Source organism: Cupressus sempervirens, chromosome 6, assembly GCF_028749045.1.
Source record: "Cupressus sempervirens isolate cs-2001-9-10 chromosome 6, ASM2874904v1, whole genome shotgun sequence".
In the NCBI taxonomy this organism is placed as follows: Eukaryota; Viridiplantae; Streptophyta; class Pinopsida; order Cupressales; family Cupressaceae; genus Cupressus; species Cupressus sempervirens.
Window position 1 is genome coordinate 451,932,368 of NC_143123.1, and position 25,930 is coordinate 451,958,297.

Below are 25,930 nucleotides of genomic sequence, written 5' to 3' on the forward strand. Positions count from 1 at the left end.
CAAAACATTGTACGACAGATCTTACAAACGAAAATACCAGTCAAGATAAGTGACCTCCTTCTCACAATGCCCCAGTTACGGACGGCCATTCTGAATCATACACCGTTTTTGAAAGCAACGGAGGACACAGGAAGGGACAGTAGGGAAGTGACGACAACAGACCCAATGTTGCTGGCACTCACATCCGAACGGCATACGACGGTCGTCGAGATGGAGATTTTGGGAAATGTTTTGACAGACACAATTGTCGACGGAGGGTCCGGCGTGAATGTGTTGCCGGAGGATACTTGGAAGAAGTTGGGAAAGCCGACATTGTGGCCACCTGCATTTCAATTGCTCATGGCAGACCAACATGGAATCAAACCGTTGGGAATTCTGAAAGCGCAACCGGTAACAATTGGTACGCAACCATTTAAATTGGATTTTGTGGTCATTCCATTAAAAAGAAAAGGCTATGATGCTATTCTGGGACGGGATTGGTTGGTGCAAGCAAAAGTAAAACATGATTGGAAACGCAATACCCTATCAATGGAACGCGGAGGCAAAAGATTCATAATTGACCTACACACGCAAATGGTTGGCGAAGAGGCAGCATTGTCAGATTTTGACAGTGAAGGCGAGAGTGATGACGAAGGAAAGAGGAGCATGGAACCGGATGAAGGAGTATTGAGACTTGATGGAGGATCGAATGACGACGACCTAGACTCGGTGAATGGCCTTTACCACTGGCAGATAGAAGACTACAAACTCTTTCCGAGTTGCAATATGCTAAGGGTCGATGAAGATGAGAAAAAGGAGGAAAATGAATGTTCGGAGGAATGCAGGGAAGCGGAAGAAGGAAAAGCTGCCATGGCTGAAGCTGAGGGGAAGAACATACAGTTTGAACACAGAAAAACGAAAGATCCCACTGTCCGGTACATGGTGAATAGACCACGCGGAAAGAAAAGGTTACACTGCAGCATAAAATTAATGAAAGGGCACCGACAGCAAGGAAATAATCCAATTGCGCGACAACCGCAAGCACAGTGGGCGACGAAGGTGGCACAAAATAGACGTAAGGCATACGACGGTCGGAATGAAATCAAAGTGGAAAAGTTTAAGGCCAGATGGGTTGGACCATATCAGATTCGGAAGGTCGGCAACAATGGAGCAATCAGATTATCAACTTTGGATGAGCAGAGGGTACCTTCGGCAGTCAACGGATCCAAATTCAAAAAATATGGTGCCAAGAAGACTCTGTCGCTCTCACAGGATGGCCAGCTGACTCTGTCATCGTTGCAGAATGGCGACGCCTAGAGGCAAAATGGAGGTACCTCTATTATTTGATTTCTTTCAAAAAAAAAAAAAAAAAAAAAAATTTGAGGGAAAAAAAAATTTATTAAAAAAAAAAAAAAAAAGGGCCCTGCGGACTGAAAGTCCCACGGGCAACTGCCTGTCTGCGGGCAGTGAAAGTCCCGCAGGCAGAGAAACCCCGCGGGAGTCTAAGGTCCCGCGGACAATCTGTCCGCGGGCTCTTAAAAGCCCCACGGACGGCTGTCCACGGGCATAAAGTTTTCCTCCGGCAGAAAAAAAAAGAAGAGAGAGCCCCCGCAGGCATAACATTTTATAAAATCCTCGCCACAGGCAGCTGCCGGTGAAAGAATGGTCCGCGGGCATAAAGTCTCTTCGAACATTTAACTCTCTCCGCGGGTATAACACAATTGTTCCTCCACCAGGCCGCGGGTAGGAGAAGAAAGGCCGCAGGTAGGAGAAGAAAGGCCGCGGGTAAGGAAAGATAGGCCGTGGGTAAAAAACATTCCCGCCAAACTCCATTCCCTCCTCCAGCCAGACTTCCGCGGGGAAACAGAGACATAAAGAAGAGTGCTTGCTCTGCCAGAAGGAGAAGAATTTCTGTGTGCAGAGGGATTGGTGGCAGATTGTAGAGGAAGCAGTTAAAAAAAAAAAAAAAAACGACGACAGAATCAAGTTGTTCAGAATGAGTGACAGATGATGCCAAAGGGAAGGGGAGGCATCCGTGGTTGCCAGAAAGAGTGCAGAATCGGCAGATAATGACCCGAAGGACACTTTCTGGATTATCTGCCGATTCTGCACTCTTTTTGGCAACCACGGATGCGTCCCCTTCCATTTGGCATCATCTGTCACTCATTTTGAACAACTTGTATTTTGTATTCTGTAGCCGACAGTCCGGCGATGTTTCTGTACTCTGTAGCCGACGATCCGGCAGTGTTTCTGTATTCTGTAGCCGACGGTCCGCGGTATTTCAGTATTCTGTAGCCGACGGTCCGGCGGCTACAGAATACAGAAACACCACCGGACCGTCGGCTACAGAGTATAGAAACACCGCCGGACCGTCGGCTATAGAATACAAAATACCGCCGAAACCATCCAGTCGGCTAACACTTAGCAAATATTAAAATATTCCTAAAGTATTCATAAAATCCAAATCTGGACTCAAAACTAAATTTTGACTAAAGCACTATAAGCACCAATGTTGCATAAATCTTTCAAGCCAACTGGCACTTCCTCCTAAAAAGTAAGGACTTCTTCTATAAAACAGGAACCTCTCTCCAAACATTTGTAACTGCTCAAAAGGATCCTTCTTTTCTCTGTGGTCCCCAGAGTGGTTATCCAGTGAACTGTCAGTTCTCCCTAAAAATAGGAGACCTCCCTAAAATGTAGAAGTGTCGTTTGAAGCTCCAAAACAGCTCACAGAGCCCCTACAAAGCTCCATGATCCTTAGAATGAGTACTCTAGCCATATTGATGATCTCCGGGAACTCGAATGATAGGTCAGCCCCTTCTCTTCTCCTGACGCCTAGAAAGGAGACATTACAAATAGAAGAGTTTGTTTCTTCTGTATTTTCTGTCAAAGGAAAGATGTTTTATATTGCTTGGCAGGAACTGCATCTATGGACAGGCTTCTTGCAGGGAAAAAAACCCAAAAAGTAGAGGGTTCAAATATTGGAAGTCGAGAAATCTCAGTTGGAAGTTATTTATGTTATCACTGGAGGCTCCTCAATACTCTATGGATTTCCAAGAGGAGTAGGAGGCAGTTATTGCTAACATGTGCTTGAGGAGTTTCTAACTGTAAGGATTCTGAAAGTTTTAGCCTTAGGGTTTTCTTTGAACTGATTTGTTCGTAGGGATCCATTTTTATGTCATTTGCATACACGTGGTTAGTAAGTTTCTACAAGTATTGTTTAGCTCTCTGTAGACATTTAGAGCTAATCATGGATTATTTCAGTTTGTAATGACGCATTTCTATATTTTGTATTTGAGGGCCCATATAAAGCCCTTCATAACTAATCAATAAAATATATACAAAACTATTCTTACAGCCTCATTACAGCACTCCATATTGATTTGTGAAATGCAGAAGAATAAATGCTGCTAACAGTAGCTTACTCTCGATCAATTTGTATCTAATAAAGCCACATGAACAAAAGTTTCAAAAGCCCACTTGCGCCTAGCTTGTTTAAATTTTAAAATTGATCCTATATCCCACTCCACTTGGAAACATATCGGGTGTTTCAAAACTACCAAACCTTTCCCAAAAGAGTACTAAAAGTTCCAACAACATTGAGAGGAAGGAACAAGCAATTCCAAAAAGAACACATGGAAAATTTTGCTAAATTTTAGAAGACAAGGCAAATTCAAACCCATTACCCAACAACTCCTAAACTTGTATCTAATTTTTAGTTCTTTTGATTTTAATTATGCACATTGTTGTAAAAATATAACACGATATTATTCCATTAGATATCAGAGTGACAATTATAATGAGGTTCACCTAATTATATGGAGTTCAGAATATTAAACTGTCAAACATAAACATGGGTATTTGTCCTAGAAATTAAGTGCTAAAAATACCAATACTAACAGATGGCACAATGGTAACTTTATTAGAAAGGTAACTTTATATTTTGATACCCACTTTTAGGGCTTGCTATACTAAAAACATATAAAGATGATGACTAAAAATTATAAAAGTCAAAACCATCAAAACCATATATTCTTCAAAAGATTTTCTTTGGAAGCAATTCTTGGACTAAGTTTTAACTCCATCAAGCTGCCTTGTAATTGTGAACGCATACCTCCTTGGCTGAATTCCTAAGTACCCATTTATCACCTCCCAACATTTCTGAAGTAGAAAATTTCCTAGTTACTGGACAATAATCCATGCTAAGCTGCATTCATAGTTCTCCATGAAGTTCTCTCCCTTGCAAGGAAATAGTTCACAAAGTCCACAAACTCCCAAACTATCTTGCCAAAAACCTGTGCTAAGTTTTGTCTACAACAGATCCCTTCCTATCTTAAAAACAATAGGCTTCTTAAAATACATATACTTCATCAACAAATACTTCAGCACTGCCAATATCTACAGAATCTTCAACAATGACTGCATTAGCTTCATTTGGTTTTGTTTCTTGAGCTTTCCCTTCAGAATGACATTGGATTGTATTCACAAGTTTTAATATGTATGACCTATTTTCTTGAAGTGGTAACATGTAGCCCCACTTTGTCTTTGTACGATCTTCATCAATTATTTATTGCATAGAATGCTATCTCAATTTGAGAATCATCTTCTCTATCTCCTACAATTGGTCTTTTTTCTTCAACTAAGAGAGCTAAAATCATAACTTGCAGAGTTTGTGAAGATAGCTCACTAAGAAGAAACATGGGTTGTCAATTTTAGAAGGCAAACACTATTTAACGAAATTGTCTTCGTCTAAAATAATCCACTGTAGAATTGGTTGTTGATCTGTAGCATTGATCTTTGATAGCTATCAAAAGAGAGACCTCAATTGCTTATGTGGTTAGACATAGTGACTGATTATCTTCAACCTTAAAAAGTTGATATTTCACATAAAAGTTTGCATTTAGCACTTCTACTCCTATTAGTTATGGCATTTTTTAATGAGTTAAAAATAGGGCTCATAAATACCTTAATATACAAAATATCTAAAAATAATAATAAAATATAGAAAGTACTCAACGATGAAGGTGATTATGTAAATATCAAAGTCTAATAGTTCTACCTGTTCCTCTTCAAGGCCAAAATAATCATGATCTTCAAAATATAATTGAAGAAATGGAATTGTATCTTCTGTTGCTACTATAATAAGGGGTATTGAAGAATTTTCAGGAGAGCCCTGTATTCACAAATACATTTTAGAAAGCATAATTAGTGCAAGGAGACAAGATTTCAACTTCAATGAGAGATTTCAACTTCAATAAGAATAGAACTTCTTTCTATTTTAATGAGTTAAACTAACTGTGAGTGATCTTATGTTTACCATCAAAATAGAAGCAAAAATCCTCAGATAGTTCTTCCCTTTGATTTAGTGATCAAACAAGGAAAATGTTAAACAAAAGAAAGTCAATCAATCAAGATTCAAAACCCAAAACTGGGTGACGAAGATCCCACAGAAGGCAGTACATTCCTCCAAAGTCCAAACTGATGTTGGCTGAAAATAACTAAGGATCTCACTCTTAGCAGTTGAGTGTATAATGGAGATAAACATTTCTTGACAACTTCATTGATAGCTTTATTGCTTTAATCAATCTAAGAACATAGAAAGGGTCCTTTGTCTTAACCTTCCTAGATGCTATTTTCTTGGGTCCTTTGTCTTAACCTTCCTAGATGCTATTTTCTTGTTCTCTTTTGCAGTTAATTGAGGATTCCCTGCCTCACAGATGCAATAAATACTTTTCCTTCTCAAAACCAGCCATCTGAAGACATTGAAACCTCATTTCATGTTGAAGGAACTACAAGCAGCTATTAAGGATATCAAGAGTGATATATCTACAGTTTCTGACAACCCCAATGCGAAATTTTACAAGCACTACTGGAATTATTACTAACACAACCTACTTCAGAACATACCAAGAATTAATCATTAAAATAAAACCTAAAATTAATTGAGTGCCTTGGATGTGTTTTTGTTGAAAAATGGAAAGTTCTCATCCGAAGGAAGATGTTAAAATCCCTCGGTGTAGATAGATGCAACATGGAAAGATTCCTTAAATGAGCCAGGTAAAAGAGTACATAACAATAGAAATGGAAGATCAAGGTCAAAGAATTCTCAACACCTGATCTACTGAGCCATACAAGTGTCCTAAGTCACACAATTCGCCGAATTTCATCCATGAAGTTTGAATTTCAGCAAATTTTTACCCTTTACGAACTTCATTCAAATCTTACGATATAATAAGATTATTTTATTTTAAAATAATATTAAGTTGTTTAGTTTAATTATTTAGGAATGTTTTGACAATTTTGTGAATATATTTCTTATATTTAAAAATAAATAAATATATATAAGTTCAATTTAATGTTGATTATTTTTCAAATTTTTACCCTAGCCAAATTTCATTCGAATTTTATGATTGACAAACTCAGGTTCAAATTCGAACCTTGTGACTTAGCAAGTGTCAAACTCAAATGAGCTGCACTGATCCCTGAGCACAGATAGATGCAACATGGAAATATTCCTATAATTTGCATAAAATGGGGTAAGCAACGCATGGCAATGGAAATGGAAGACCAAAATAGAAGCATTTTCAATGCCTAGTCAACTGAACCATACATTGTGCTGGTGATGAGCACAGTGACCTGCAATGGTCCCTTGGTCCCTTGACCCAATAGTCAAAGAGTCTTGCCTATCCAGCCACCTATCCTTCTAGAATCTTGGCAAAGCCATAGACAGGGGCATGAATTATAAGTGAGTGTGATGTCCCTCCCTGATTAATGGAACTAGTATTATTAATTTTAATTAAATGCTAAGTTGTCCCCTCATTGGCATTTAATTAAATATTAATATTTCACTTGTACTTATAAAGTTTATATTATGAAAAAAAGTTGAAATATTCTTTTTGTCTCATATGTTGAGGGAGTTTAAAATTAAATGCATTTAAAGAATTCCTCGGCAATTACATCTGGAGGTCAGGTTTAACTATTAAGGAGTTTTCAGTAAGGGGCAGACTGGGAATTTTGATTTTTTAGAACAGGGGAATTACAGATTTGCAGATTGGAGCAGCTTCTGGAGAAGGCAGACTCTTCAGCGGGGCATCAACTTTATTGTTGAAAGATACTCTCAGGTTGTTTAAAATATTTGGGTATTTTAGCTTAGAATAGACAATTGAATGGATTACTCAATTTTGTACAGTATTTATGCATTTAATGTCATAATTCTTTCAATGAATTGATGAAATTGGTTGCCGTGAGAATTAAGAACAATTGGTAGATAGTGTGAGAAAAAGTTTAATCTTTGTCTGGGTGTTACATTAAGCAGCTGGGTGTTTACAGTATTCTCTGCCAAGTTTGGAACTGATAGAATTAATTTGGAGAAAAAAATGCCAGGGTATACCGTGTGATCTTTCTTGTTTTCATAGATTGCAGAAATTTCGAGGTATTGAACAAAACATCCTTGCATAGATGATACGTCTAAATGGAGTTATTCCAGCCATTGTGAAGAGTTGGAATTGGAGAGTGATTTGTGTCATTTTCCTAAGGAGGGAACCTGAATTTATCATGTTATAGTCTAATGAAGACTATGTTATCTCTTGTGAGTTTCGTTGGCAGCACAAAGTAAAACTGGTGTTGTTGCAGGGAACTTTTGATTGTCATTTTATAACTAACTTATTTTGTATAACGGAAAGATTTCAATGGGATCCCACCGCACGAGTTTACTTTCACGATTATTGTACATGAGGTGGCGGGAGAAAATGTGGTGCAGTTGGTGACACATAATGCAGCAAGTTATGTTGCTGCAGATAAACTTTTTGAGTTTTGATGGAGAGGAATCTATGAATCTATTTAAATTTTTCTTATCAAATATAAATTTCTAATTAATTTAAAATTGTTGCAGGTAAACATTTATTTTTTTGATAGATAGCTGCAAGTAAAATATATATTGGTCTTCAAGTATGGCTCATTGCCTTGATCTCATATTGGAGGATACTGGTAAAGTTTGATGAGCGAAAGCATGCGTTGAAAGGGCCAACAATATCTGCAAAGTCTGCAGTCATGCATTGATTCTTAGCATTATGAAGCAATACACGAGGCAAAAGGAGTTGGCTTGTCCTAGTATCATGAGATTTGCCTCAAATTTCCTCACACTAAAATCCTTGATGAAATCAAAGGCGACTTTGAGGAACATGTTTGTTGGTGAGTGAAGTTCCTCATCCCATACTATGACCACTACAGAGATGGATGTGGTAGATTGCATTTTTGATGATGCAAGTTTTTGGACCCCTTGTGAAGAGATTGTGCAGGTAAATTTATTTCAAATAGTTTAATATTTAGTATTCTTTTTATAATTTTATATGCAAATTTTTGTTTTCTTTGCAATTTTGCTTATTTAAATGCACACTTCAGCGGGTGGCTCCTCCTACTACAGGAGTTTACTTTCACAGTCATTGTATGGTTGGGACAAAGCCACATAATTGTCAACCAGCCGTCAATGATTAAGTCCACGGAGCTGCCGGTGGGAGTGAATGACGACTTTCCGATGCTCATCTTTTTTACATAGCCATATTGCCATCAAGGCACACTAGCGTCAGGGAACGAAATTTCCCTTTCATATATTAATTTGGACATTACTAGAATTATCTAATTCCTTCTACAAATATGAACAATTATCAATGCAAAGATACTTGATTAGTAGTTCTAAAAGCCAAGTAAATGCAATTTCAAGTGACTGGTAATTCCAAATGCTATAATGAATGATAAGAATTAATGAATTTGATACACCATGCAGCAATATGAATGCAATTGTTATTCTTAATGTTACGATGTAGATAATGGAATGGAATTGTATATGTATTTACAAGGATGATTCCAATGCCAACGGAATTCAAATTCCAGAATATGTCTGCAATAATAGTTCAAACTTCAGACTACAGACCTTAATGTGATGCTATGGTTGTCTCTGTTATATTGATATGGTTCCTCCACATGCCCTGCTAGCCATCTCTAACAAGCTTTATAATATATGTTGTTGTTCAATACGGATGATCACTAGCAGTATGTCGTCTCTGCTATGATCTTTTGTAAATGCAATCTACAAGTTCCTTGAGTCATCTCTGATATGAACATAGTATATGCTCGATATAGTGTTGTCTGATATAACTATTATGATGCTTGTACTTCGCTTATAAAGGTTGCGTGAGCAACCGATTTCTTGCTCGAATGGAGCGTAAATCCATAAAGGGAATAAATTGTCATTTTTTCTACAAATCCACATCTTTCTAGCTGGTTGGCATGGAATATAAATATGTCTATGAACGGGCACATGAAGCATCATACCATATAGTTACATGTTATGATTCATTAACATCATAATCAGTTATCATAAACCAATAGCATAATACAATTCAATACTAATCACATAAAATGATAAAAGGATCAAGTATCAATAATCATATATGCGCTTCAATTAATTAAAATGGATGAGTTTATGACAGCCACCACCCCTTAAAGTTGCTTGCCCACAAGCAACCTTAAATTAGGATGATGGCATATGTGTTCTTTCTCCCAAGTGGCATCTTCTTCAGGAAGATTTTACCATTTAACTAGATACTCCTTGACATCTCTGTTCCTCAACCTTTTTCCTTGGGTATTGATAGTTCTTTATGGTCGACAGACCAACTTCCCAATGTCAACAAGAGGAGAGAGAATAGAAGAGCTTTTGTCATGGTTTCCCAAAGTCCTTTTTAGGCAGGATACATGAAAGACATTGTGAATTCTGCTTTCTTCAGGCAGGTTGAGAGCATATTCTACTTCTCCAATCTACATAGAACCAAGGTTGTAGTTTTTCAGCACCAGTCCTGATTAGTGGGTTGTAAGCGGAGGTAGACTTTGTCCCCAATTTCAAAACTTTGTTCAGTCCATTCCTTGTCTACATAAATTTTCTGCTGGTTTTGAGCCTGATGTAAATTGTCCTTGAGGATTCTTAATATGTCTTGACTTTCTTGTACCAAGCCTTAAGCAACAAGAACCTTACATTGTTCAAGTAATTATGTCTATAAATAAACAAGGGTTATATCCATAGAGTACTTTAAAAGTAGTATCCCCATGGACATGTAATGTCTTGTATTATAATTATGTTTTCTAAGATATAGCCACTTAACACGTGACTTTTGTTATCGTGTCACATAATTGTGAAGGTGACCTTCAACCCACTTGTTGACAATCTCAGTTTGGTCATCAGTTGCGGATGATAACTTGTGTCGGTATTTAATTTTGTCCCTATGAGTCTGAATAATTTTGTCCAGAAACTAATGCTGAATTTCCTATCACGGTCACTAATTACGTTGCAATGCTACCCATGTAATCGAAATACGTCTTTGAAAAACACTTATGCCACTTGCAGTGGACTGAACTCTGTTGTGATAGCAAAGAAATTTGTGTATTTGGTTAGGCAATCCTTGTGCCTTAAGAAGCACAGTGATAAAGTCCACGATATACTTTCCCATTTTTGTTCGGGTATGAGTAGGGGCGGAGTAGCCGTGTTGGGTTTGAATGCTCATCTTTATTTTGTTGGCAAGTGGGGCAGTTCTTGACATGCTGCAAGTCATCACCTTTTAAACTCTTCCATGAGAATCTTTCTCATATTTGCTTGCATGTCTTGTAATAGCCTGGATGATCGTCTAAGAGGCTATCATGGAAGGCTTTGAATATCTTTTCCTTAATCTTAGACTCAAGTACACAGAATATCATGTCTTTACAATAGATGATCCCATCTTGTACTCTGTATTGATCTTCTTTCTTTTCTTCTTCCAACAGTGCTTTTGTGAAGGTATTCTTGGAATGTTCAGCTAGGAGATGTGCCTTCCAGTCATTAGAGAGGGTGGTTAGAGAGCATATTGCTCATTTCCTTGATAATGGATCAATTACCACATTTCTTTTCCCCTTAATATATTGGAGTCTGATTTTCATATAGTCTTTAATGAAATATCATCTGGTAATCCTTCCTTACTCCAATCTTCTTTGATTTGCTCTTGATGTTGTCTGAATTTTGATTGTTCCATTGTTTGGTCATAATGGAGCATTTTCTCAGGATGGTTGGCTCTGATACCAATTGTAATGTTCCTTTCATGTTTTGTTTTGGACACTACTAGAATTATCTAATTCCTTCTACAAATATGAACAATAATCAATGCAAAGATACTTGATTAGTACTTCTAAATGCTAAGTCAATGCAATTATATGTGACTGGTAATTCCAAGTGCTATAATGAATGATAAAAATTAATGAATTTGATGAAATGTGAAGCGATATGAATGCAATGGAAATTCTTTGATGTAGGCAATATGTTATGATGCAGATAATGGAATGAAAATGTATATGTATTTACAAGGATGATTCCAATGCCAATGGAATTCGAATTGCAGAATATGTCTCCAATAATACTTCAGACCTTAATGTGATGCTATGGCTGTCTCTGTTATATCGATATGGTTCCTGCACATTCCCTGCTAGCCATCTCTGATGAGCTTTATAATATATGTTGTTGTTCAATAGGGATGATGACAGCCAATACGCCATCTCTGATATGATCTTTTGTAAATACAGTCTGCAAGTCCTTGAGCCGTCTCTGATATGAATATAAATATATGCTTGATAGGGTGTTGTATCTGATATAACTGTTATGATGCTTGCACTCTGCTTATAGAGGTTGCCTCAGAAACCAATTACTTCTTCAAATGGAGCGATAAATCCCCAAAGGGAATAAATTGTTATTTTTTCTTCAAATCAACATCGGCATAGTCGATTGGCATAGAATATAAATGTCTGTGAATGGGCACATGAAAGGTCACACCATATAGTTATATGCTGTTATGACTAATTAACATCATAATCAGTTATCATAAATGGACAACATAATGCAATCCAGTACTAATCGCATCAAATGATAAAAGGATTAAGTGTCAATAATCATATATGTGCTTTAATGAAATGGGATGAGTTTATGACAGGGAGTATCTTGCAAGCTCACAGTTTCCAAGGGACATGCCACCAGGAGAATGCGGAAAGTAGGTCCTTAGAAGTAGAACATTCCAGTTGATAAACGGGTTGCTCTATTAGTTGGCACCCAACCAAGTCTTGACGGCGTGTATTGTAGAATGGTTATAACTGTACAATATACAGAACAATATAGCATGAATTCTACTGTACCAATGTAACATTCATTACTAACACCAGAATACCAAAATGGCGAGGAAATGTTATTACTGTATTGATTACCAAAAACATGAGTACATCATCCATATTCCAAAGTTCTTATATATTGGTCAGTTGGTTGGGAAAACCAACGGACACATCCCCTTGCTTCCTATCTACCCCAACCCGACAAGGTTTAACTAGTTCTAATTACAAAATTACTTTATTACGTACTACATTTATCCCCAAAAAAAAGAAGTCGTCTTCTAGACGACTACCCAACAAAACAAAAAGAAAATTAGACTTCAAGAAGAAGGTTGTGAAGACATCCTTGGACTAGAGGCTCCACGAAAGCTTAAAAGATCTCGTTCAACCACCTTCTGTTTGGCACAAACTCCCTGTAGAACACGCAATGCATCCATCTTTTTCACCTCTGTTGTTGTGAATTTATCTTCCAAGGAAGCTTTCTCCATCCTCCATTTTTCTTCTAGAGAAGCTTTTTCTACCTCCCATTCCCTTGCCACTTGTCCTACCAATTCCTTTTCTTGCTGAAGTTCCAAGTATGTCCTTCTACATGCTACTTCCATTTTACAAGTGCGTGAATGAGAGGTGGTTGTTCCTTGGCTATAGGTATGGTGTATAGGTAAGTCCACTCTGCAGCTATTTCCTCTTGCTTGTACCCACCTTGTTGAAGTAACCCCAAATCTGTATGGCAGTCCCTCTTCATGAATGTTACCAAGGATTCAGCTGCTCTAACTATGGCCTCAAGGTTTTGACTCTTAGCCTGTTTTATAATCTCCTTAGTAGTATGTTCCATAACTTGTAACTCTTGGAGAAATCTTTCTACTTTGTCTTCCAATGAGATTGTTTCGGAAGGTCCACCTTCTCGTTTTGCATTTTTGTTTTGTTCTCCCCTTCTATCTGCCTCTTCTAGTACTTCGTCTTCCACCGGTATATCCTCCCCTAGTGTGTCTTGATGTTTAGTAGTGGGTTCTTCCCCATGCTTCTCATGCTCTGCAACCCTTTTTCCAGTGGGTTGCACCACCAAAGCAATAGGGTGTGCTACTTCTATACCTTGAAGTGTGTGCAGTCTTACCTTGTGCCCACATTTTTTCTATCACCTGAGATCTATAACCTTAGTACGAGTCTATTGATTTGTCGAACCAAGTTTGCTACTCCTGGCAAGAAAAGTCTTGTTGCCCCCCATTGAGGAATCTCTTGCTCTCTACTGCCTTCTCCCTTTGTACTATGGTTCTCCTCTATACGGTTGCACTCCATGGTACGGACATCTATAAAAATTCCTTCCTCCATACTAGTGGTGGTACGTCCGTCCATACTAGGCATAGTACGGATGCCTTCCTCCATACCAAGGGTACAGACACCTTCCTCCATACCAGTGGTGGTACATCCCTCTTCCTGCGGCTTACTCTTACGAACCTCTTCCGTACTCTTAACTTTAGCACTCTGAATATCAACTTGGTGAATCTAGGCATACTCGGGTACCTCACTTGGCAATAGTCCCTTCACTGTTGGTAGAAAAGTGATATCTCCAAGCGTGCCCTTCAAGTGGCTTAGATGGATTCTTCCTCTCGAGAATCTGAAGATGTGTCTATAATAGTCTCGTCCTGCTCTGAACTATCCTCCCCAATCTCCTCTTGGCTTGAGCTCTCAAAAGATGCTACTTGTACCAATGTCTATCCTAGTTTCTTTTTCTGTGGTTCTATGTAATGTCCCTATCATAAAATATATGTATTTAATTAAACTTTTTTAATGGGCCGATTGATTTAATATATCTCGGACCCATTTTTTATTTAATTGTTTTCGTAGGTAGTTTGGTTGTCGGCTATCCTTGTACACCCTTAGAAGGTTTTTCCCGACGGGTATTTAAGCATGGCTTGTAGGTAGTAATTAGATATGCATTTTGGATTATTTTCTATGTACTGCAAATTCCTGTTGGAGTTCTCTGTTGTTCGCCATTTCAGAAGTGAAAGACCTTCCCTCTTTGTTTTGTTGGTGAAATTCAACCTTCACCCTATTCCGTCGCCTGTAACACTTAGCTCAGATCTGGCAAATCGGAGCACCATGTATTTGCGAATATTAATTGGATATACCCATGTTCAATTTTCATTATTTGGATTTCATCTTGTTCATGGTTGTATTGTTCAAACACATTTCCACTACCCCCACGTCTTCTTCTGTACAACTACACGAACATGCAGACTATGGATTGGCGCACAGTCATTTCGTAGTAACACCGTATGGCCCATCCTATATAGCCCATTCCGTACAGTCCATCTTGTACGGCCCACCTTACTTCCCTCCCCTTCACCCTTAGGACTCCTATCTACATTGTACAGCTCACCTTCCTTGCTCTCTGTATGGCCAACTATCCACCGTGCACCCACCTCTTCAGACCTCCCACTGTATGGCCCTGTCTAAATACTATATGGCTGCACTATCTTCTCTTGTACGGCCCCCCTATTCATATGCCCCTTGCTCACTATACTAGCTTCCAAGCTCCCTACAGACCAAACAATCCCATCGTACGACCTTCTTGTAGCTCTTCATTGAAGACCCTCAGTGTTTGTGATTAACCATTAGACCACCCTCTAGGAACGGAACTTTACATTCTCCTCCACCTGACCCTACTCCAAAAGTGTCCATGTGAACCCAATATGTCATAGCTGATCTGTGGGGTTCCACTCTATTTGCTAGAACCCCCTCCACATTCAGCAGTCACCTGAGTACGAATTGCTTCCAGGAATAAGGCTATTACATGGTGTGGCATGTAGAATGCCTTATGCTTCAACTCCATGAACTTGTAATCACTCTGAGAGAAACTGCACCTAGTTGTACAGTTGTACACTTGTCCCCTATTCAATCCATCAGCCACAGGTAACATCCATAGAGCAATAGCCGATGTGCAACTACCAGATGTAAGTTTGCTTTTAACCAAGTCTACAATGCATCACCATTCTTCATTAGCTATAAAGATTTTCTTTAATCCCTGACTATTCTTTTTGCTCAAAATGCCCTCTCATTCCTTTGTCATTCTTGCACATTAACCCCAACCACTTCTTTTTTTCCTCCATTGTCAGTAGGGTTTTTGCAAGTTCCTGACCTCGGTTGAGAATTCCAAAAACCTTATTTATTTCCTTGGCCAAGTAGGAGATTGTCAAAGTTTGATGCAACTACTGAATTATAGATTTATGAGCATTCTTATCATAGCTAGCCACCATGGTCCTTAATATAGATTCAAAATCCTTTAAATCAAAAAAGGGCATAAAAATGATTTTGCCTAACTCAGCTTTGCCTAGCACCTATTTCAGTGGATGAATTTCCCACCAAGTGCGACATTCACTTCTCACTACACTTTCGAAAGTGACAGTGGCAGCAGTATAAGTCTTTTCCGCAGTTTTCCCTTTATCCTTCTTGCTTACCATCTTCTTGATCTTCTTCACCTGCAAGTCTGAATTTTTCTTCTTGGAACAATGATTTTCCCTCTACTAGGGTTCCAACACTTATCTTTACCAAATTTTTATGGTATACATGCATCTAACTGATTTTAATCTTCCAACCATTTTCTTTCTCCATGTGGTTGTGTTTGATTCGTTCTTGGAACAATATTTCTTTAAGAGTAAGTTGTGTGGACATTACGGGTACGGCTCTTTGATACTTGTGCTGTCCCAAATACCTACATGCGGCCTCCTGCCCTTTCTCGTACGACCCCAAACTCCCTCATACGGCCTCCTCCCAACACCTACATACGCTCTCTTGCACATATGGCTTCCAACTCTTTGTATGACCTCCTCCCAACACCTGCGTACGGCCTCCTGCACGTACGGCTTCCAAATCTTGTGTATGGTTGTCTCATACTCATTCTGCTCACTACCTCCACGTACGGCCCTATATGGGTGTCTATACAACTCATATGGCTTAGATGCTCCACTTACGACCCCAACTTCATCTTCCTCCTGAACCCTTGATGTGTTCCCTCTTGCTCCAATATGAGTTTGTACGCCACTACTTGTCTGTCATATGCATACTTTAATTCACTTTTGTCGTCCACCTATATTTATTTCGGCTCGTACTCTCGTAGGGTTTGATCGTTATTGGTACGTTATTTCTTCACATGCTCCACTTAACTTGCCTATACCTCTTTCTTCAAGATATCTCAATTTATAGGAGGACCCACATTGAAAGACCGATTCATTTATATTTCTTTTGAATTGGTCATCCCCTACTTTTTCAATAACTTTCGCTTTTACTTCCTTCATGTCATTTTCTTCTTTTGTATTTATGAAGTAGGAAAAGGCTCATTTCTTTTTTGGTTTTAACTTAGACTCATTAACTAGGTCTTTCAAAGGATTATTATCCAAAGTTGATAATTTTATGGCTTTATTTTCTTTTACCTCCAATAGACTGTATGGCCCCAGTCATCGAATTTTAAACATACCCGGTTTTATTTCATTCTTGCCATCATACTTGACTACCAATTGGCCTGGTCTAAAATTCATCATCTTTAATTGCTTATCATGCCAAAATTTCTGCCTCCTTTGTGCCACTTCAGGCGTCCATTGAACTAGAGTCCTTTCGTCCAATTTTATTAGTGTTGAGTCTTTCCCTTAAACTCTCCTCATCTCCTAGCCTATGTTGGACTGCTATTCTTAGGCTGGGTACCGTATATTCCACTGGCATCACTGCCTCTTGTCTGTATATTAAATAAAAGGGGGTTTATCCAATGCTAGCCTTGTAGGTAGTTCTATACGCCCACAAAACTGTTGAAAGTCCTTCCTCCCAATCTCCTATTTTAACTCCACAAATCTTGTACAAAATTGTGACCAATACTTTATTTGTCAATTTTGCTTGACCGTTTCCCCTAAGATAATAGGGAATCGAAAAAGAATGAAAGATTTTGTACTCACTTGTCATTGTTCTAATTGCCTGGTATACAAAGTGTACCCCTCTATCAGTTGTTAGTTGTAGCGGTATGCCAAACCTTGTCACTATCAACTCATAGAGAAATCTGGTCATATTGATTGTTGTGTTGTTGGGAAGTGCTCATGCCTCTGCCCATTTTGTGAGGTATTCAATTGCCACCACTATGTACTTACATCTGTGGGTAGTAGTAGTAGGCAACGGCCCTACAAAGTCCAACCCCCATTGTTCGAATAATTCGTGTGGTTGTGACAAAAGCAGCAACATAAAATCTCTTTTTAGGAGTTTACCTGTCCTCTGACATGCATTACAGCTCAAAACCCATTTTCAAGCATCTGCATATGATCTAGGCCACCAAAGTTCTACCAACAACACTTTTTGAGCCATTGCATCAAGTCTCATGTCACCTACTACCAACCCTTCATGGGATTTTCTCAACACTTCGAGAATTTCTTCCTCCATGACACATCTCCTTGATACTTCCTTTGACCCCATCTTATACAACAATTCTTCAATCAACTGGGATCTCTTGCTTTTGAGTGCAATTTTCCTCCTCTCCGTTGTTGGCATCTCCCTTTGGAAGGTAGCAGTTAACTGGTACTACCTAATCCCATCATACCATTGGGGTAGTACAACAATTTGAAATAAATGGGCATCCGGAAAACCTCATTCACTCCATTTCCCGGAGCTTCTTCTGACTTGATTCTTGATAACTGATCTACAATTACATGACTATTCCCTAGGCGGACTATGATTTTAAAAGTGAATTCCTAGAGAAGGATTAGCTACCTACTCACTTTCCCTTGAATCACAAGCTTGTTCACCAGATACATGAGTGTTTAATGATCAACAAAAAAGGTAAAGGGAGTAATTAATAAGTAATGTCTAAATTTCTAAACTGCATAGACCATACATAATGCTTCCCTTTCAGTGGTGTTGTAGTTTCACTCTACTTTTGACTAATCCCTGCTTGCAAAGTACACTAGATGGTCCAATCCTTCCTTCCCCGTTTATGCCAAGGTAACACCTATTGCACAATTGGAAGCGTCCACATGGATGTGGAATTCCTTGTTCCAGTCAAGGTATATGAGAATAGGAGCACCTCCAAGTCTCTTTTTTAACTCTTCAAAAGCCTCCTCTTGTTCTTTCTCCCAACAAAATCATTCTCTCTTTCTAGTTAATCTTTCTAGGGGTAGAGACACCTTAGCGAAGCCTTTTATAGAACTCCTATAGTACCCCACATGTCCCAGAAAGAACTTAACACCCATCACATCCAATGGAGCGTCCATGACCTTGATCTTGTTGAGATCTATTTTCAACCCTTCCATGCGTACTATATGGCCCAAAGGTCAGCCTTGCAGAACAATGAACCTGCATTTCCTGGGATTCAAGGCCAACCCTGCCCTCCTACATCTTTCCATGCATTCACCAATGACTTTGAGGTGGTGCTCCTTCCCACTGTAGATTGACCAATCATCTAGGAAGGCTTTGAAATTCCCCACAGACATACCATCAAAGATATGCAGTATGATCCTTTGAAAGATGGTTGGTGCATTGCATAGACCTAAGTCACAAGGTTCGAATTGGAATTCGAGTTCGGTAACCATAAAATTCGGATGAAATTCGACAAGCATAAAAATTCAAAAAAAGTTCAATGTTGAATTCGCCGTGAATATATATATATATATATATATATATATATATATATATATATATATATATATATATATATATATATATATATATATTAACATTGTTAAATAGCTTTAAAATCATTATTAAAACATTGACACATTAATAAAATATAAATTTTATTTAAGTTATATGATTAAACTTTTATTAATATATTTTAATATGAAACATAAAATTCATAACAATTTAATATTATTAACAAAAATTATAAAAACCAAAAACATTATAATACGTATAAATGATATGGTAAAAAAAACCTACATATCACAAACCCAAAACTATATAATAATATTAATATTAAACATAAAATAAATTATAATCATCCGACACGGCAAAAAGAAACAAAGTGTTATCGCGACATGATAGACATGCGACTCAACCCCTATCTTGCCTCTGTCAAACGATCAACTGCCGTGAATTTTTCCACGTCGGACGATCAACAAAGGTATTTCAAACAGACGATTAACAATGGTATTTCCATGTTGGATGTTAACAATGGTATTTCCTCATCTTTGCTCCTGTCATGTAACTCAGCTCCTTTACAATGAATTCAGGCTGCATTGAAGTTGATAAAAAATTTCCCTTAAAATGATATTTCAAACCCCTAAACACTGGTTTAAAATTTTTTACTTGATGAAAAATCCCGTCCTTTTCGATACGAACACAGGTCGAATTTCAATGAATTTTATGGAAATATCTGAAGTTCACCCAAATCCGAATTTCACACTTGAAATTCGGTGAACTCTGTGACACAGGCATAGACCAAACGACATCCTATTATAAGCATACACTCCATCTTCGACTACAAATGTGGTCTTGAGCTTATCCTCCTTGGCAATGTTGATTTGGTTATATCTTGAAAACCCCTCCATGAAAGAGTATATTTCATGGCTGACCAACTCTTCTAGAATACTATGAGAGAGAGAGAGAGAGAGAGAGAGAGAAAGGGGTCTTTTATAGTTACTGCGTGCAAGCATCTGAAATCAACACATATTCGAATTCGATTCTCGTCCTTTTTCAGTGATATAACTATAGGAGATACCCACTCACTGGTTTGCACCTTGAATATTATACCTGCCTCAAGCATTTTGGTGATTTCTTCCTGAACCTTGGCTGCATAGTTCTTGTTCATCCAATATGGTCGTTTGTGCACTAGTCTTACTCTTGGTATCAGCAGTATCCGATGGACGCACAATTCTAGTGGTACTCCTTTCAAGTCCTTGTATGTCCATGCGAATATCTCCTTACACTCAAGGAAGATATCAAAAGTTATCGCCTTCAACACAAGATCCCAATTATCCCCTATGACTCCTTGGGTTGGTCCTTCTCTTCTAGGTTTATTGTCTGCAGCTTAGCTTCCTCGTATTCTACTTTCTTCTCCTTGCTAAATATATGTGTTGGTTTATCATTGAGGATAGTCATGCCCTTCCTATACTCCTTATACCCTTCTAGATATTTTTCTTTTGATTCGGACTCTTTGATTTGCAACATATTACATTTTGGCTGGAATACTTCATAGTCTCCCATCTGCCAATGAAATAGGCCGTTAAGGGAGCATGTTTCATCTTTTGAGCACTACCCAAGCCGGAGCACTCCTTCATCTGGTTCCACTCCTTCCCCATCTTCTCCTTCTACCTCTAAGTTGGATGCCAAATCTTGACTTCCAAACTGATTCCTTAGATCAATAGTGTAGTTTTGCCCCTCTACTTCTAATGAAAGGGTGTTTCTCTTCTAGTTATGGGTGGCCTTTGTTGTGACTAGCCATCTTCCCCCCAACAACGCATCATACCCTTTCTTCTCCAAGGTAATCACCACAAAGTCCAAGAGGAACTGTTGTGTACCAATTACTACCTTTTGTCCCATCAGAGTTCCTATCTGCTTGATTCCATGTTGGTTTGCACCCACCAGTTGGAATGTGGGTGGCCAAAGTGCAGGTTTCCCTAGTGCCTTCCATGTCTCCTCAAGTAGGACGTTTATGCCCGTCCCTCTGTCCACGATAGTATTTGTGAATTTGCATTCCATTATCTCCATTTCTACCACTACAGGTATCCTCCCCATCCCTATGGTGAACATGGTGCTAGTCTCTTTCCCGGCTTGTGCTCCCTCTTTTTCTTTCTCCATAGACAGTTCTCTTTTGTCACTTGCTCCTTGTGTTATTGCTACCTGTAGCTGAGGTAGTGTTTCTAGTAGAACCGCAATTCTCACAGGAATGTTGGTCTCCAATACTTGTTTCATGATGTCTAGTACCAGTCGAGTGGTTGGAAGTCTAGGCATACTTACTTTCTCTCACTCTGTCATGTTATCTTGAATGTCTTTTATGTCTTCCTAAAATCTTTCTTTCTTTGTAGCCACATCAGGGCATACGATTTTCTTTGCCTGCATTCTTGTAATGGCCAACACATTTTTTGGCTCTACAATGTCAAGCATGTTCACCCCTTTTTGTCTAGGACAATTGGCATCCTCATGATTACTCAGTCCACACCATTTACACTACATCCCTCTGTCCTATCCTCCATCGTTCTAGCAGTCCCGAGAAAAATGCCCCCATTCGTTGCATCACCTACATTGGATCATAGGTCTTCTTTTAGAATTGTACTAAATTGCTCTCCTAGGTGTGCTATTATTGCTATTGTTATTGCTTCCCCGCCTATTGTTTCTATACCCTCCAAGTGAGGCTTCTGTATTTGTGTTTCGTGGAGGGGTGGAAGGCGGTGTAGATTGTTCTCCTTGGGTAAAGAATACTAGTGTATTTTGTGCCTTTAGATTGTAGGGACGGTCCTTAATTGTGTGGCCCAACACCTAACAAATGTCACAAAAGGCTTTGTGCAAGCATGCCCCTTTTGTGTGTCCTTCCTTTTCACAATCTGTACACCACAATTCCTTCCCCTCTCTTTTCTCCTGCTTACTTCCTATTACCTCATTCATTAGCCTCATCAAGTCCTTCCTCAAGGCTTGGATGGTCTTGGATTCATCCCCACTCTCCTTTGAACTTTGACTCCCACTTCCATGCCTCTTGGCTTTGGAAGTTTTGTTCTCACTTTCTATATCCATTGCTTGAGTGCATACGTCGACAAAGGATGATGGTGGTACTATCTTAGTTTTTCGTCTTAATGATGTCATTAGCCCCTCAATGAATCACCTCTTTTTTAATCTATCAGCAGGTTTTTTGTCCAGCTTTGCTATTAATCCCTCGACTCTCTTGCTATATGCTCTAACCGATTCATTTTTCCCTTGCCGTGTATTATAGATTTAGGCAACTATCTCATCATCATCTCTTAGAAGTCTAAATTCCTCCTCAAAGGCAGTACGGAGGTCTTTCCATGTGGTCTTCATTGTAGCCTCCAAGTCTGCATACCAGTCAATAGTTATTCCTCTTAGCATTGCTGGGAACGCTCTTAACCACTCATCGGCATTGTTTTACCATTCTTCCCTCTTGTTGGGATGCTCCCTCTTGTCGAGATGCCCCCTCCTACTGGGATGCCCCCCTCTTGTCAGGATGCTCCCTCCTGACGAACTAGATGTTAGAAATAGGGAATACTGAGAGGGGGGGTGAATCAGTATTCTACAAACTTTTGTCGCCAAATGGATATCATTAGTTACTTTGAACCATGCATAAGAAAGTAACCAAGTAATGTTGAACAGTAAAAGTAACCATGCATAGAGAGAACTCATAACACCATATTTTGTTAACTAGGGAAACCCTGGCCAAAAGAAAACCCCGGTGGGGATGATACCCACAAGATGATGTACTAATATAGATATTGCTTGATAGAGGATGGACCCTGTTAGGAGTCTATGAATTCATTTAGTACATATGAGTCCCTGTTAGGAGACTTTGAATCCTTGTTAGGAGATTCCAACCCTATTAGGAGTTGTGGTACAATGAGTGCAAGAAGAGCTCATTGCCCAGACACTTTCAATTACAAGAAGAGCTCACTGCCCAGACAAGTAATTAAAGTTCCTTGATTACAGAAGTATGGATGTTGTACTTTCTTTCAACTGATCTCTAACCTCAACTCGATCTTGGATCACAAAATCAGGTTATCAAAATTCGCTTCTGCATATGATACAAAACTTCGCATTCACAACTTTCGCATTACACTTCCCAAATAATCTCACAAGATGCCTTTGCATAAATACCATGCCTTTTCACAAATTGCTACTAGGTCAACTAGGACCAAAATAAACTTTCCCAACTTGGAGTAAACATCTAGGATGTCGTCCCTAATTGGTCAAATAATTATTTTGTAAACAAAATAATTCTTTTACCTTTCATTCCGATGTTCTGTACATCTTATATATTTCTTTTCCTTACTGTATGTACTGATGTCTGAGGTTATACACATCATCATCAATATGTATACTGTCTCCATATATCTTCTCTCTCAAGAATAACATCATATAAACAAGTTATACATAAAATGATACACTGTTGTAAACCATTTCCATACTTAGACAATTTTCTGAGTACCAAAAAGCTAAGTATCTTTATTTCCAAGGTTTTCTACAAGCAAGTACATCATGTGTTGCCATTAATGACAACATTTACATATCTACATATAGCCAATTGTCAACACTAGATTCCTGGGTTCTTGGTCCAATATAATCTTCTCCCCCCTTGCAATTCCCCTTTTATGTGGCTTGAGCTTTATTCCTACCGATGTTCTCTTCGTGTAGAGATTTCACAATTCTGCCACCCTTCCTTCCTCTGCGGTGCTTCCAAAATAGCCAAGTTGACTATACCTTCTATTGTGTTTTCAATCAACCTTTCTTTGATTTGATTTGTACTCTGGGGGTGGTTCACCAGTCCCCTTAAGTTGCGACATCTTTCCTCCTATTGGTGGAGACACAAAGTTTTCAGTGCGGCTTCCTCCTCAGTTTCTTCCTCTGGTACTCTCCTGCAATATTCATTTGGAAGCAAGGGCATGAATTGTTTTAATGTCTGGTTATCTTCCTTGGATTGTCACACTCCTCTAGTTCTCGTGTCCTTTCTGCAAACTATTGGAGCACTTGTCATCTTCTTTGTTCTCTTTCCGTTTTGGCTCTCTTCCTCCATGCGTACCAAATTTCTTGTCAATAGTCAAGGGATTTGTCCAAGTAGATCGTACACTCTTGGTGGTGCTGAAAGCTTGTCCCATACTGTGATCTCTGGAACCACTCTCTCTCTCGGGCTTCCCTTTGCACGTACAAGTAGACTGAAACTTCCCATGCCACAACTAGATCTTGTGTCACCTGATCTTCTCTTATTATTTCCTCTTCTTCGTCACTGCTTGTTGCTTGTATACGTGATAGGAAGGGTCTTCCCATTACTCCATCCTACCTAGTCGACGACCTCCAGGTTCAAACTTAGGCAATGACACTAAAATGTAGAATGGTTATAAATGCACAATATACAAAACAATATAGCATGAATTCTAATGTACCAACATAACATTCATTACTAATACCAGAATACCAAAATGTCGAGGAAATGTTATTACTTTTTGATTACCAAAAACATGAGTACATCATCCATATTCAAAAATTCCTATATAATGGTCGGTTGGTTGGGAAAACCAACAGACACATCCCCTTGCTTCCTAACTACCCCAACCCAATAAGGCTTAACTAGTTCTAATTACAACATTATTTTATTAAATACTACATGTGTCATGGAAGAGGTTTCAAGTGTTCTAAAATAAGCACACGATGGTTTCGTTAGAGGCAACATGGGACCAGATGTCATAGCTCAAGGTGTTGCTCTTTGGCTTGTGCTGGCCTACATTATACAATGATGCTCAAGAGTGGGTCATTCGGTCAGACACCTTTCAAAGGGCCAAGAAACCACTAACGAGGGATTATATGCCTCTAAACCCCTTGCATGCACAAGAGTTGTTCAACCAATGAGAACTAGACATTATTGGACCTTTGAAGACTAGTCGTGCACATAGGTGTCAATATATTGTTGTGGTGACAGAGTAATTGACAAAGTGGGTCAAGGTACAAGCCCTATCGAATAACTCATCTTTGAGTACAACTAGGTTCATATGTGAACAAATCATCACTGGGTAGGACATTCCATTCCAATTAACTAGTGATCGAGGCGGGCACTTTGTGAACCATGTGGTCAAACTCTTGACAAATGAGTTCAAGATTTTTTACTCATTATCGATCCCTCCTGAAAGCAAAATGGGCAAGCAGAAGCCACCAACAAGATATTAGTCTCAATGATTTACAAGTCATGTGGAGTTGAACAAGGCTGGGAAGAGAAGTTGTTGTCGATGTTATGGGCCTACAGAACGACATACACGGTCACAATGGGCCAAACATCTTTCCAATTGATGTACGGCCAAGAAGCAATCGCACCAACCAAATTCATGATACCAAGTTTGTGAATAGTGGTGGAGAAATAATTGGGCAACATGGAAAGCCTACGGAAGCAATTAAATGCATTGAATAAGTTGGACAAGCAAAGGATGACAGCTCAGTGGCTCACAAAGGCAACACAACAATGTTGTAAACTCTAGCATGATAAGCACATTATATGGATGAGGTTTAATCCACGTCAATTGGTACTAAATATAATGAGCACAATGAGATAAAACCAAGAAAGTTCAAGGTCTAATGGTTGGATCCCTAGACAATTCAAGAGGTCAGCGGAAATGGAGCAATAAAGTTGTCAACTCTTGATGGTCAAGATGTCCTAGAGGCTATGAATGGGTCGAAGTTGAAGTTGCACCACAAAAGAAGATGGAATGACCCAACTCAACCTGATATGTCCAATAAGAGGCAATAAAAAATAAATAATAACAATAAAAATCAAGAGAGCTCTCCATGTACGATAAGCAACTATAGGGATAGTCATAACCATATGATGAAATACAAGAAATTCAGCATCGGAAGGACCACCGTACTGCCATAGGCTCTAATGAAATAAAAACAAAGGAAAAATAAATCATTATAAGGTGAGAAATAACAAAAATAACACTGAACACCGTACAAAAAAGATTGTATGGTGCCCCAGACAACATAAAGAGGATGATTGAACTGTATAAAGACAATAAAGAAAAATATTGTTCGGAGAAAAGGAGAAAGAATCGAAGTCAAGGAAAAAGATCGTCGAACAATGGTAATGAAAAGGTGCAATTATAATATC

General features: G+C 38.7%; 1 protein-coding gene across 1 annotated transcript in view; it reads right to left on the reverse strand.

Moving 5' to 3' along the window:
* LOC149553020 (16S rRNA processing protein RimM family) overlaps positions 1-25,930 on the reverse strand; it is a 159,563-nt gene that overhangs the window by 72,819 nt on the left and 60,814 nt on the right. Inside the window, exon 8 of the mRNA XM_089788537.1 lies at positions 5,039-5,152. Within this exon, the coding sequence (XP_089644663.1) occupies positions 5,039-5,152 (114 nt within the window). The remainder of the gene's footprint in view (positions 1-5,038; positions 5,153-25,930) is intronic.